Source organism: Ctenopharyngodon idella, chromosome 4, assembly GCF_019924925.1.
Source record: "Ctenopharyngodon idella isolate HZGC_01 chromosome 4, HZGC01, whole genome shotgun sequence".
Classification (NCBI taxonomy): domain Eukaryota; kingdom Metazoa; phylum Chordata; class Actinopteri; order Cypriniformes; family Xenocyprididae; genus Ctenopharyngodon; species Ctenopharyngodon idella.
Genome location: NC_067223.1, coordinates 9,566,002 through 9,581,689, shown reverse-complemented (window position 1 = coordinate 9,581,689; position 15,688 = coordinate 9,566,002). Strand labels below are relative to the sequence as shown.

Genomic DNA, 15,688 nt, shown 5'->3' with positions numbered 1-15,688 from the left:
GTGTTCGTTACTATAGCAACAGTAGAAACCCAGCGCGTTTTCTTTCAGAATCATCATAAGGAAAATAATCAGTATAAAGAGAACAAAGAGGGCTGTTAAAACTATTCTGTGAAGAAAAGTTAGTTCAGGATTAGTTGGGAAACGTCTCAGATTACGTATGTAATCATGGTTCCCTGAGAACAGGGAATGAGACACTGCGTTTGAACACGCTATGGGGAACGTCATCACGTGAACCGGTGTCTGAAAGCAATTATCAAATCTCACCAATTCTACTGGCCGGCGACAGCCTATGACGTCATAGTAGACGCGACCCGGAAGTATAAAAGGAGCGCCTAGAGAAGCAGTCAGTACCTTATCGTCTGAAGGGACTGCTCAGCAGGCAACCCCAATGTATGGCAGGTAACGCAGTGTCTCGTTCCCTGTTCTCAGGGAACCATGGTTACATACGTAACCTGAGACGTTCCCTTTTGAAAGGGAACTCAACACTGCTTTTGAACATGCTATGGGGAACGATATACCCATGCCACCATGCTTGAGGGGAGTGCATGCCAAAAAATGGCTAGACAAACATCAGAACTAGCAGTTTCAACTGAAATGCCAGAACCACTCCCCCTACGGGTCATACATAGGCTGTCAGTTACAGCATTCCCTATGGCCAACAGCCCAAGCTATAAGCCTCAAAGAGGCCTTCCACAGAAGGCCTACCAAGACCTGTCTGATCACAGAGTCTCAATTCACATTCTTCAGAGAAGATATCCAATAAGAGGGACTGCAAAAAAGGCAGTAACCAACTCAGACCAGAACATAGAGACGGGCATCCTGGAGAGCAGGACTCAGCTTAGCGCTTTTTAAAACACTCTGCTCAATCCTAGGATCTACTCAACACTTGATTATTTGCACTGAGGAGGCTGTGCACTCTAAAGGGATCCAAACAAGGGGAGTACAACCAGCTTAGGGGCTGATCTTCAACAGGGAGGCCTTAGAGAGGCCTTCAACCACTGCCCAGACTTAGGGAGCTAAGTACTATGCAGAACAACCCTCTAAACGAGGGAAGTACTGGGCTCAACCTAACAGATAAACCATACTGTAGGCAAAAATCATGGAGGCCCAGGAAGGGCCTACAACATGAAGTAGTGCTACATCGTGTAGAGTATATCACAGCAGCCTTGCAAAAGGTCATACATGTGAAAACTGCATGCTTAATCTGCTTAACCCTCTGGAGTCAGGAAACGCGTCGGCGCACTTTGCAGGATTTTTTTCACATTGCAGCAAAACAGACTTAAAATACTCTGTCATTTTTTGTCATAGAGACAGAAGTAATATATCAATTTAAACTATAGAATGTCTCCTTTTATTTGTGTACACTCAGAGTAAAAACAAAATGTTGTGCTTTTTGCAAAATAAAGAAAACTAACATGATGCATGATCTGTCATCTCCCTTTGAACGAAGTCCAATCTGATAGTTCTCAGAAAATGAAGTGTAACTTAGTGAATACTAATGACACAAAAATGAGACTTATGTCTAAAGAAATGTTGAAATGTCAGGTTTTAAATCGTGTAAGTCAAATCGAAAACAAAAATTCTCATAGAGGTATTCTGCCATAGAGGTAACATGAATGTTCAGACGCTTTGCATCACAGAAATACATTAAATTTTAAAGCATATTAAAATAGAAAACCATTATTTTAAATCGTAATAATATTTCATAGTATTGCTGTTTTTTCTGTATTTTTGATATACAGCATGATGAGCATGAGACTTCTTTTAAAAACATTATAATAGTAATGCGTCCAATCTTTTGACTGGTACTGTAATTTAACACTCTGTGGTCTGAGGCTGATTTGGGGCCCTGGAGAAGTTTTGACATGCCCTGACATTTGTGCTTTTTTCAGTTGTTCATAAACATATTAATGGAACAGGTGTCATTACACTGTATTCAGCACGAACTAGGCTATCATAATATGTGAGGAACATGTATGTACATGTTTGTATTTTTGAAGGAATAATGTTTATGCGTGGTTATTGAAAAAACAAAAAACTTAAATCACTGAAATAAGGCCAAAAACAAATATTATATATGTGTTCACAAGACTTCTGGGTATTGGAGGTTGTAGACTAGAATTTTTGCTTCAAAATGATGTAAAAATTATCCTGCCTACTCGTTCATAAAAAACAATATAGAGATTTAAATTTTGTAAGACATTTTTTGTCAAGAAACACAGAATGCATGGAGGCGTGAATCTTCATTAATAATGCTGTGATTCACACCTGAGAAGACAAAGACGAATAGAGTTATTGGGCTCACATTGTGTAGGGCAAAATAGAACTTGAGCATTAACAACCCTGAGAAACAGGGGAATGCTTCACTTTTCATTCATACTATCCTGAAATTGTGAATTTCAAGGGTGGGCGCTTTTCACCAAAGACAGAGACATCTGTACTGAACCCAAGGGAACAGGAGCTTAAAGAAAGCTAACACTGTTTCACTCAAGCTTGAATCTTAATTCAAGGGTTTCAGGGGAAAAGACTAAACAAAGTATGGAATGAAAAGCTCTAGAAAAGTGGGGCCACAGCAACACTAGCATTTTCTTATTCACATAGTGATAAGGGGCCTACCACCTGAGACAACGGCACCAGGGAGATTCAGCAGTCTGCTACCTTAGCTGCTATCTCTCTTGCACCTACACCAAAGGGGTAATGGGCCTGACAACTCTGATAAGAGGAGGCCAGAACTAGGAAAAACTACACTCTCCTGACAGGGGTAGTAAAAAGGGTGAAGTGCTTCAGTATATCACCTAAACCCTAGTTCTAGCCTAGGCCAGCAATAGATGTGGGCCTATAGGGCCCCACATAAGCATAGATCTGCCTGGAGCTTAAACTCAGCCTCTAAAACACTCAATAGAGAGGAGGCAACTCTGAAATAAACTCTATAAAACAAGAGCTCAGAGGAGCGATGCTCAACCCAAGCCAAACAATGTCAGGCAGCCCCGAAGGCCGACGCTTAACATAGATCTATCTGAAGTAAAGAATACCAATCTCTAATACAAACTCTAGCTATGACCAGAGTAGAATAGCTACTCTACCATATGGTGGCTGTAAAGGTGGCCATATAACCAACACAAAGATAACCAACCTAATGGGAACTTCAGGGCCCTAATTTTCCCCTTCTATTTCTTTTTACACACCCAGGAAAAAAAAAAAACTATACAGGAAGACTAAGGTCAATATATTTAAATATATAAATGTATACCAAGCTTACTTCCTGCGGCTCGAAGAACGGAGACTTACCATCATAGAAGGATGGAATCTATGGTTCTTTCAAGCCTGAAAGAGCCCCTTCACTATCAAGCCAAAAGGCGAGCCAACAGAAAATTTTCATCATGGGCCCAGCCCTCAGCCTGATTGTAAGAAGCGCCTGGGTAAAAATATTATTACTCAGGAGGTGGAAGAAGAAAGGAGAGGGTAGATGTAACTACCTTCATGGAGAGGAAATCAGTCACCGATGCTGCTGGCGTCTGTAATTGATTACCTCCATCAAATCTTTCTTCTTCCTAGAGTCCCGCCTTCTCTAGGACCTCCTGTCTGTCTGGGCCCAGAATCGGATCTGAGCATCGACACATACCCATGCTGGCTCATTCCCTCAACATCAGCGAAATCAGTGAATATGAGCCGAGTACGTGTTATATGGGTTGGCTATATTCGATCTCCACATGTAGATCAGGAAGGAATGGAAGGCTCACGGGGGCTGCCAGATTATGGAACACACGTCGAGCCATCCGCGTGCGGTCCCTTTCTTAACGCGCTCTCATGGCAGCTGCAGCCTGCCAGAAGAGCGCTCCATAACCTCGAGCAGCTCTGCATACGCAGGGCAGGGAGGCTTTGAAGTTTCAGAAGGCTCGCCTTCTTCCTCTTCAACAGCCATCTCCTGCTCTCTTGGGCTTAAAGCCAGAAGAGCACTCGCTGCTGGATCAGATGATGTCAAAGAAAGAACATCATCATCATTCAGCAGCTCACCCTCATCAGCCGCTGGGGATTGCGAGAGATTTACACCTCTCTCAAACTCCTCAGCAAGCTCCATCTGTGAGCCCCATGACTTCAGTCGCCGCTCCGCCTCAGCACGGGCAGGACCAGAACCACCGGGCACAGATGCCGGCCGCTCTTCTCTCGAAACGAGCGGAGCGTCCTAATAGGCAGACGCTCACAGTTTGCACAGACAGCACCCTCGAGCACTGTCCGTGCATGCTCTTCTCCCAGACAGAAAACGCACAGATTGTGTGTGTCATCGGGTGTCAAAAACCTGGGACACGGATCCACACACTTCCTGAAACATTATTTCTACCAGATTTGAAGAATCACAGTCAAACAAAGCAGTCCCTGAAGACAATAAGATACTGACTGCTTCTCTAGGCACTCCTTTTATACTTCCAGGACATGTCTACTATGACGTCATAGGCTGTCACTGGCCAATAGGATTGGTGAGATTTGATAATTGCTTTCAGACACCGGTTCACGTGATGACGTTCCCCATAGTGTGTTCAAACGCAGTGTTGAGTGTCCCTTTCGAAAGGGAAGTGCATATTCTAAGGTAGTCTCTCCATGTAAGCATTAGTATGTTTAATGTACCTGGAACACTTTAATAAGGTTGTGTAGCCTTTAACACTATCCTGCACTATAGTTAACATGAACTAACAATACTTTTAAAGGCTTTTAAAATTTTGGCTTATGTAAATTTCTACAAATGCCAATTTTTAGGCTATTAAAATAAAGTTATGTAGAATCATTATAACTAACATGAACCAACATTAACAATGGACAAATGCCCTTACATTCTGACCTCCTGAAGGACGCTATGTAATTTGCACCCTGACTAAGATACATTGGGGGAAGCATTTCAATAACCCTATGGATGCATATAAAAATGCAGAATTGAATCGAATTTTAATGTGAATCATTTCGAATCGAATCATTCTGAATTTTCAAAAATCGTACTTGAATCGAATCGAACACCTATGAATCGTGAATCAAATCGATTTGCTGTCTACCCAAAGATTCACAGCCCTTAACACAATGTTTTCAGTCCATTTAACTTAGCTATTGTGACAACAGAAGTTGATAGAACAAGATGAATTGATAATATAAAGCTATTATAAAGACTAAACCAAAATTATTCTGTAAAAAAGGTGTCAATAACATACCAAACATGTCACTCAAATATTCCCCAACGTTCTTCACATCATCATACTCCTCCTGAACACCCTCTGATATAAATGTGTCTAATATTAATTACATGAAAAAAGTATTAATACTTTATATGCTACTATAATTTGATGAAAAAAAAAACCTGTTCTAAAGTAAAAGTATATAATTTGAAACCCACACCTTTTTTTTCACTGGAGAACTGCCGTACAATGATGACATCATCATAGTTTTCTACAACAAAATAAAAATTAAATGCTGTACATATGTATAATTAAATACACATACACAATATATATAGAGAGAGAGAGAGAGAGAGAGAGAGAGTTAAAACCTGTCGAAACAATTAAAAGAAATAAACCTGTAGCATGATGTCTCCATTCAGGAATAATTAGATCATCATAATTCTCTGGTGTGTTTTGTTTCTCTGCTAAATTATTTAACAGGGAAAGAGAATAAACAGAAACTAATTCACAGGCCAAATAGGCATTTAAATTAAGTGAATTTCTGTGATCAGTTAACAAACTCACTGACCTGTTGGTCCTTCAGTGGTGGTGACATCATCATAGTAGTCAGTCTTCATTACTACTGCAGAATTTGCTTTTGAAAAGAAAATACATGTATATGAATAATAATAATAATAATATTAAAACTTATCTGAATTATGTGCTGAATGATTTATATAATTTATACTCTTCTAAGATAACTTAAGTGAATGTTTTTAATTATTTAACACACATACTTTTCTGTATGTATATGTAACATAATTCTATTTCAGTCCTCTAACCTGAAAGAAGCTCATCAGCATCTTCATACCCAGAATGCTGTTCAGTAGAAAGGACACTTCCTGTTATGGAGTAGAACCATCAGACACGTTCACAATCACAAATCAGCCAAAATCCCCATATCATTTGGATCATATAGCACTAACCCTATATCATTACAAGTGACACAAACAAGGTACAAATGAATCTATGTGATTTATTCCACCCTGTTGATCTCCACAAATCAGACTCTATGATATTTACTCACCCCTCTGAGTGAAGAGACTGTGTCTGTTAGTGGGTCTGCGATGAATCTCCTCATAAACGGCTTCAGTCGTGCTCCTGTGTCTCCTCTTAGCTGTGCGTGTAGAGAGACAAACCTGCTGTCAGTTCACAACACATGACTGATCACACACTGAATAAGACACAATATGACAGTCTCTGGATCTCTCCTACCTCTCCTCATCACTCTGTTCTGCTGAATCAGTATAAGCAGTGGCACTAAGAGCAGTAAGAGCACAACTCCCAGTACAATCACAAGCACAGAGAGAGACGCTGCTGGAGGAGTTTGTGGATGAGAGACTGATGTTGAGCTCACTGTCTGAGAAACTGGAGGAGAAGATGATGTTGTTGTGGCAGGAGTAGTGGACACTGACAAATCTGGTAAAACAGACACAAACACATTCAATATCATGATTGTCTTGAGTAAACAAATAGTATTAGCACTAAAATTATCTAAACATTACTAATATTGCTCAGTGTTTTCTGTGACCTGCACAGGTGAGTCCAGCGTGCTCTTTGTTGGAGCAGTCAGTGTGGTTCTTCAGGGAGAGAGGACAGTCCCACAGGTGAATCTCATTCCCTCTGCACTCGACTCTGTTCAGCCACACAACACCTTCACCAGCACCAAAGGCTGAATTCCCATCAGCCCTCAGTGCTGCTCCACAACCCAGCTGCCTGCAGACCACCTGAGCATCGCTGATGTCCCACAGATCATCACAGACTGAGCCCCACACAGCGTTATGATACACCTCCAGCCTCCCAGAGCACCGGCCCTCCCCTCCACTCAGTCTGAGAAGAACATGCTCTAAAATTCACAGACAAGTAGACATTATTATTGGCCAACAGAGTTCTGTCAGAACAGTGACACCTATAGTGGGGTGTGTGTGGTGTGAGATTAAATCCTCTTGGTTCCCCCAAACGAAATTACATGCATACATCACAAATGGCTGTTATGATTTTTATGTTCTTCTACATCAAATAAACTTACCTGAACACTGTCTCTGATGTGGAGATGTGGAGCATGACAAATAGCTTCTAGGGGACTCTTGACTCTCCTGTTCTGTAATCACAAGTTAATTCAATATTATATTTAGTGCTGTCAATTGATTATTTATTTTTTTTTTTTTAATTAATCGTGAATAATCGCACCTCAAAATTAAAGTTTTTAATATATATTCTATATTGTAATTATTTCACATTTCATCCCCAAATCAGTGTATAAACAACATAAAGACAGTATAATTTAAACATTTGATCTAACAGGTAGGAAATATACAAACTTCACATTCCTAATTATAAATGAAATCTAGATTATTTCTTATTAAAGCTATAAAAGTTATTCAGTCAAGAGCAATTCAGTCAATACTTTGATTAACATTAATAACAGGCAGCAGCAGATTCATCAGGAATTTGGGCATAATTTTGTGTTTTTATCCGTTCAAGTGCAAAAGAGAACTCAATGCAGCCAGCATTTTTTTTTAGAAGATTTCTGTGCTTGTAAGTCGTGTGTGTGTCATACAGACAGGAGATTCTCACACACTCACACACACACACACACACACATATATAGTTTATACTCAGTAATGTTAACAGATCACTGTTGTATTTTTAGAGATGGAAATACATTGGTCTTACCTGAGCAGGTGATTTTGGCCACTTCATCTTCACCACAGTCATTCTGTCCCCAGGGTAAAGATGGACACTGCCACAGATTTGAATCATGTGGGCGACATTTCACTTCATCCAGCCAGTTACGAGCTGATTCCACTTTTGGTATAGAACTAGAAAAAGCACCAGATCTTCCACAGTTCAGCTCTTGACAGATCAGACTCGCTGTGTCTCTGTCCATCTGGTTCCAGCACACATTACCCCAGGATCCATTGTAGAAAACCTCCACATTCCCTTCACAGCCCTCAGTTAACCTGATCTCTTTAAACTCTAGATGAAAACATGAATGCTATGTCAGCTGTCATCCAACCCCATTCATTTCAACCACTTAATGTTACAAATGACTGAAAAATACCCAAAAGATTTTTTTTTTTATTTTTTTTTTAAAAAAGATAAAATTTAGATTTTAAATGTTACTAAATAACAACTGAGTACTATTTACCTGAGCACACAACTCCTACATCCTCCTTATGATGACAGTCATGTTTTCCCCAGCCTGGAGAAGAGCAGCTCCACAGGGACATCTCATTCCCCTCACACTCCACCTCATCCAGCCATATGGGTCCGGAACCAGAACCAAACCAGGCTGGTACCTGCTGGTTACTGAGGGCCACTCCACACTGCAGCTGTCTGCACACCACATGGGCATCTTTAATATCCCAGGAGTCATCACACACTGTCCCCCATGAGCCGCTGTGAAAAACCTCCAGCCTCCCTGCACAGTTTCCCCCAGAACCCACCAGCCTGATGGACCCGCGACCTGATATTCAGAGAAAGAAAAACACATCAGTGATCACTAACAACTGAAGAATCTGCCCAGATGTTGCTCTTCTCACCAAGGCAGGTGATTGACAGCTGTTGTGTGGAGCTGCAGTTGAGAGTTTGTGGAGAGCTGCAGTTCCCCAGATGAGCTTCACTCCCAGAGCACTGGAAGCCCGTCACACACTCATGACTGTGTTCAGGACTGGATGAAGAGGAGCCGGAGAAGTTCAGCACAGAGCCACAGCCCAGCTGTCTGCAGACCACAGAGGATTCAGTGAGACTCCAGGAGTCCAGCAGAACTCTCCTCCAGACCTGATGGATGGAAACTTCCACCTCCCCCTCACACTGTCTCTCTCCAGACAACCGCACCAGACCGTCATGAACAGCCAAAGAGGAATCTGAGGAGAAATTCCTATGTTTTACTTAAATATTTCAAATTTGAGAATATGTTTTATATCAGTATTACCGTTTACATGATAAAGTCAGAAATAAATGAAAGGTCTCACTAAAGCAGATGACTCCAACATCTCGTCCATGAGAACATTCAGCTCGACTCCATAAAGAGATGGAACATTCTGAGAGTTTTGTTTCATTCCCGTCACAATCAAACACATCAGCCCAGATTTCACCACTTCCTTTGCCAAACCAGTCCGATCCCACCACAGACACAGCAATCCCACAATTCAGCTGTCTACAGAGGACACTGGCAGCTCTCATATCCAAGCATGCATCACACACTGTGCCCCACTTATTGAGGAACCGAAGCTCCACTCTCCCAGAACAAGAGTCTGATCCACTCATCAGTTTGGCCTCTGTGTAACCTGAATAAAGAAAAGAGAGGTTAAAATAAAGTAAATTGCAGCTGACAGAGAAGATATACTGTATCAAATACAAGTAAAGAGACACTGAATATTGATAATTTACCAGAACAGATCAGTCCCACACTATTGTCACTAGTGCAGCTGTGTTTGTGTGATGATGATATTGAGCAAAATGAAATCTGAGATTCGTTTCCTCTGCACTGAATCTCTTGTGTCCACATCTGAGCGTCTCCTTTGCCAAAAGCATCTTCTCCCAGCACCTGTACAGGAGCCCCACAGTCCAGCTCTCTACACACAACCTCTGCATCCTGCTGGTCAAAGGCAGCAGCACACACTGAAACCCACGTCTGATCATCAAGTATCTCTAACCTCCCAGAGCAGAGGTGAGATCCATTAACGAGTCTGGAAGGTTTATGACCTGTTCATATTACAGGAATGACAATACACAGTAGACAAAAACAAATGCTTAATAGTTAAATAAAATAACCATACAAACATTTACAATTTTCCAAACAAAAATATTCTTTTTGTCACAACAAATTCATGGGCAATCAGTTAAATTACTCACCCAAACAGATGACACCAGCATCAAATTTGTGAGTACACGAATGTATGCTCCATCCCACTGCCCCACAGTTCTTCAGTGTAGACTCTGATCCAGTACATAACACAATATACATCCAGACTGGTCCTGATCCTTGTCCAAAATGAGCACCACCCAGAGCATCTACAGGTTCTCCACAGTCCAGCTCTCTACACACCACTGCAGCATCAGCCATATCCCAGCCAACATCACACACTGTTCCCCACTGACCTTTATGATGAACCTCCACTGTACCAGCACAGCGACTGTTAGCACCAACTAACCTCACATTCTTTTTATCTAAGTGACAGAAGAATACAGGCAGAGACTGTGAATGCATCTCCATAAAAACACTAGTTCGCATATCAGTATAGTACACAAATTTGAACACTTGTAAAGCACACTGGCTCACTACACATTCAGACATTGATTACTCATTTTCTGGTGACATGACTTGGTGCTTGTGTCGTAAAACTTCATGAAATATACTTAGATTGTTGTTATATATCTCAGCAACATTTTAGACAACTTTTAATTATAAATATTATCTAGACTGTTCAGTACTTATCTACTGATGTTTATGCTGACATTTTATTAAATAACGATTTGTCTTTTTAAATCTTCTATCGCATGTCATAATGATATTGTGTTGATATTATGTTAGTTCATGCAATTCGTATTGTAGTTCAGAATTTCCATTAAGGGAACAGTGAGCATCTGGTTTTTGGAGTGCATTGTGGGATTTTTAGGGAATGAACATTCCAGTGCATTTAAAGAATTTTGTGATTGAGACAGCCCTTAAAATGGCTGGCGCCCTGGTCAGGGTTCTGACTACTGAACTAGGGAGCTGACCGAGATGCACCCTATGAGTAAAAGTTATGATATTACTCTCATATTATTTTAACTCACCAGCACAGAACAGCCTCTGGTAATTATCATGAGAACAGTTGTTTTGGTGTGATGGTGATGTTGGACAGAGTTGAATCTGAGACTCATTTCCTCTACACTGAATCTCTTGTGTCCACATCTGAGCATCTCCTTTGCCAAAAGCATCTTCTCCCAGCACCTGTACAGGAGCCCCACAGTCCAGCTCTCTACACACAACCTCTGCATCCTGCTGGTCAAAGGCAGCAGCACACACTGAAACCCACGACTGATTATCAAGTATCTCTAACCTCCCAGAGCAGCTGGAGTTTCCAATAAGGCTGACACCTGAAGCAGCAAGAGATAACAAATGTTTAAATTTTGTCTGTTATCTAAATGTGTAATTCTTGTCATTACTGGTCTACCACAAAGCACCACTTATTAATGTGAAAGTAGTAAAATAATCAAATTACTCAATCTCATTTCAATCCAAACTCATCTGACATGGAACATAAAATGGGAATTTTACAGAATATCATGGTACTCTTTTCAATATAATGAAAGTAAAATAATAAATAAATAAATAAATAAATAAATAAATGTATGTTGTGCTCCACAGAACAAAGTCATATAGTTTTGAAAAGACACAAAGTAAATGATGCCTGAATTTTCATTTTTGGTGATCTATCCCTTTGAAGCAGTTGGTTATCAGTCACGTAAAAATAGGGCAGGTTTTAAGCAGTTTACCTGAGCAGATGACTCCTGCATCTTTTGTATGATCACAGTCATAAAAACCCCAATTTATTGATCCACAGTTCTTAAGTGTAGATTCTGATCCAGTACATAAACTGCGATTTGTCCAGATTGGTCCCAATCCTGGTCCAAAGTGAGCACCACCCAGAGCATCTACAGGTTCTCCACAGTCCAGCTCTCTACACACCACTGCAGCTTCAGCCATATCCCAGAAATAATCACACACTGTTCCCCACTGACCTCTACGAAGAACCTCCACTCTACCAGAACAGCGACTGTGACCACCAACTAACCTTACTCTCATAATGTCTATATAATGAATAAAGAGGGAGTAAAGACATATGGACAAAGGGAAAGAATGAGGAAAAAGTATCACACAAAGATAATAAAATTAATGAATATTTAGTGTAGTTTTTGGGAACATTATCATTTGATTTCAGTTTATTAAAAAAATTCTCAAACCTGCACACACCAAGCCAACATCATCTTCATATGAACAGTTGTTTTTATGTGATGGTGATGTTGGACAGAGGTGAATCTGAGACTCATTTCCTCTGCACTGAATCTCTTGTGTCCACATCTGAGCGTCTCCTTTGCCAAAAACATCTTCTCTCAGCACCTGTACAGGAGCCCCACAGTCCAGCTCTCTACACACAACCTCTGCATCCTGCTGGTCAAAGGCAGCAGCACACACTGAAACCCACGTCTGATCATCAAGTATCTCTAACCTCCCAGAGCAGCGAGAACCTCCAACCAGTCTGACTCCTGTAAGAACAACACAGGAAAGAAAAAAAAATAATGTTATGGAACTTCAATAATGAGTCAGTCATACACTATATTGCCAAAAGTTTTGGGACGCCTGCCTTTACATGCACATAAACTTTAATGACATCCCATTCTTAAACCGTAGGGTTTAATATGGAGTTGGCCCACCCTTTGCAGCTATTACAGTTTCAACTCTTCTGGGAACATTTTCCACAAGGTTTAGGAGTGTGCTTATGAGAATTTTTGACCATTCTTCTAGAAGCGCATTTGTGACGTCTCATGTTGGACGAGAAGGCCTGGCTCGCAGTCTCCGCTCTAATTCATCCCAAAGGTGTTCTATCGGGTTGAGGTCAGGACTCTGTGCAGGCCAGACAAGTTCCTCCACACCAAACTCACTCATCCATGTCTTTATGGACCTTGCTTTGTGCACTGGTGCACAGTCATGTTGGAACAGGAAGGGTCCATCCCCAAACTGTTCCCACAAAGTTGGGAGCATGAAATTGTCCAAAATGTCTTGGTATGTTGAAGCATTAAGGGTTCCTTTCAGTGGAACTAGGGGGGCAAGCCCAACCCCTGAAAAACAACCCCACACCATAATCCCCCCTTTATCCCAAACTTTACACTTGGCACAATGCAGTCAGGCAAGTACTGTTCTCCTGGCAACCACCAAACCCAGACTCGTCCATCGGATTGCCAGACAGAGAAGCGTGATTCGTCACTCCAGAGAACACATCTCCACTGCTCTAGAGTCCAGTGGTGGTGTGCTTTACACCACTGCATCTGACGCTTTGCATTGCACTTGGTGATGTAAGGCTTGGATGCAGCTGCTCAGCCATGGAAACCCATTCCATGAAGCTCTCTACACACTGTTCTTGAGCTAATCTGAAGGCCACACAAAGTTTGGAGGTTTGTAGCTATTGACTCTGCAGAAAGTTAGTGACTTCTGCGCAGTGCGCCTCAGCATACGCTGACCCCGCTCTGTGATTTTACGTGGCCTACCACTTCGTGGCTGAGTTGCTTTTGTTCCCAATTGCTTCCACTTTGTTATGATACCACTAACAGTTGACCGTGGAATATTTAGTAGTGAGGAAATTTCACAAATGGACTTATTGCACAGGTGGCAACCTATCACGGTACCATGCTTGAATTCACTGAGCTCCTGAAAGCGACCCATTCTTTTACAAATGTTTGTAAAAGCAGTCTGCATGCCTAGGTGATTGATTTTATACACCTGTGGCCATGGAAGCGATTGGACCACCTGAATTCAATGATTTGGAGGGGTGTCCCAATACTTTTGGCAATATAGTGTTTAATCATTACATCAATAATATAATGAGAAATCATATTTTCCTTTATCTTCTGAAATAAAATATATTTACTATGAAAACATATTATACTTGTCAGCAAAACTTTTTCCCAGTCCAAAAAGGCCTTAAAAGTAAGATACAAAAATGGCTCATATAGAAAAATAGTGTACAGTTACTGTTACTGTAAAAATCTGCCCACAGTTCATGTGGTCAAAAAGAAGGTGGAAAATGGTAACGAAAAGTTATGACTGCTTTTGGTGCAGTTGTTTTGTACATTAAGACAGGATTTTTTAGCTTTAGCTTACCTGAACAAATGACTTGAGCGCTCTTATCAAGACACACATCAAGATTGGTTGATTTTAAGAATCCACATTTCTTAAGTGTAGACTCTGAACCAGTACACATTGCATTTTTCATCCTAAAAATCGGTTTTGATCCAAGTTCAAAATGAACATCATACAGGGCATCTACAGGTTCTCCACAGTCCAGCTCTCTACACACCACTGCAGCATCAGCCAAATCCCAACCAGCACCACACACTGTTCCCCACTGACCTCTATGATGAACCTCCACTCTACCAGCACAGCGACTGTGACCACCAACCAACCTCACATTTATTATGTCTGTGAATGTAAGAGAAAAAGCTAGTGTAAATTAAAAATGTTATAATAAAATCAAATTAATGTATTTTGTTGACTTTGAACTCCTACCAGTACACAGCAAAACAATGTTGTGTTGATGTGAACAGTTGTTTTCAAGTGATGGTGATGTTGGACAGAGGTGAATCTGAGACTCATTTCCTCTGCACTGAATCTCTTGTGTCCACATCTGAGCGTCTCCTTTGCCAAAAGCATCTTCTCCCAGCACCTGTACAGGAGCCCCACAGTCCAGCTCTCTACACACAACCTCTGCATCCTGCTGGTCAAAGGCAGCAGCACACACTGAAACCCACGACTGATCATCAAGTATCTCTAACCTCCCAGAGCAGCGAGAACCTCCAACCAGCCTGACTTCTAAATAAGACACAGTCAACAAAAGCATGACTTATTTATGAGTCTTCAAGATAATATGTACATAAAAGCCATTTTATTTTTGGTCTCATATTGAATAAACAGTGTAAAAACACAAAAGAAAACCATAACAAGTTTAAATATGAAAAGTATTTATTATTGAACTCAGCTTTTTAAAATAAATTCTTTGAAAATTAGAAGCCAATATGGAAGCAAAAAAAAAAAAAAAAAAAAAAAAAATCTTACAAAGATATGAATTTGAATATGTAAAATACTTTACCTGAGCATATGACTCCAGCATCTTTACTATGGTCACATTTATGTTTACCCCATCCTACTGATCCACAGTTTTTCAGTGTAGACTCTGATCCAGTACACATGACAACATCCATCCAGATTGGTTCTGATCCTTGTCCAAAATGAGCATCACCCAGAGCATCTACAGGTTCTCCACAGTCCAGCTCTCTACACACCACTGCAGCATCAGCCATATCCCAGTCCTCTCCACACACTGTTCCCCACTGACCTCTATGAAGAACCTCCACTCTACCAGCACAGCGACTGTGACCACCAACCAACCTCACATTCACACTGTCTAAATATTAAGCAGTAATAATGAGAGATGAAGGGATGAGAGTTTAATTCATAGCATTACAAAGTTGGACAAGTGGAAAAATGGGACAAAAACGTCTGAATATTTAAAAGAATATTCAGATTTCAATACAAGTTGAGCTCAATCAACATCATAGTTATGTTGATTAACACAAAAATATTCATACTGACTTTTTTATAAAAAAAAAATTGAGGGTTAAAAGACAGAAATGCGAAGCTTATAATTTTATAAAAGCACTTAAATCAATTATCCTAAAATGCATGTATTATTTAAGCTGTAAGTTTAAAACATTATTAGAAA

General features: G+C 40.7%; 3 protein-coding genes across 3 annotated transcripts in view; all 3 read right to left on the bottom strand.

The window, feature by feature from the left end:
• Window positions 1-15,688, bottom strand: part of LOC127511429 (scavenger receptor cysteine-rich type 1 protein M130-like) — a 264,217-nt gene that overhangs the window by 205,958 nt on the left and 42,571 nt on the right. The window lies entirely within an intron of this gene.
• On the bottom strand, window positions 6,346-9,887 carry LOC127511432 (deleted in malignant brain tumors 1 protein-like). The gene is made up of 4 exons (XM_051892239.1): window positions 9,863-9,887; window positions 8,353-8,670; window positions 6,733-7,047; window positions 6,346-6,620 (listed from the first exon to the last, which is right to left on the bottom strand). The coding sequence occupies exons 1-4, from the start codon at window positions 9,885-9,887 to the stop codon at window positions 6,352-6,354; spliced, it is 927 nt and encodes a 308-aa protein (XP_051748199.1). The 3' UTR covers window positions 6,346-6,351.
• LOC127511431 (scavenger receptor cysteine-rich type 1 protein M130-like) overlaps window positions 15,215-15,688 on the bottom strand; it is a 23,805-nt gene continuing 23,331 nt past the window's right edge. Inside the window, exon 9 of the mRNA XM_051892238.1 lies at window positions 15,215-15,336. Within this exon, the coding sequence (XP_051748198.1) occupies window positions 15,215-15,336 (122 nt within the window). The remainder of the gene's footprint in view (window positions 15,337-15,688) is intronic.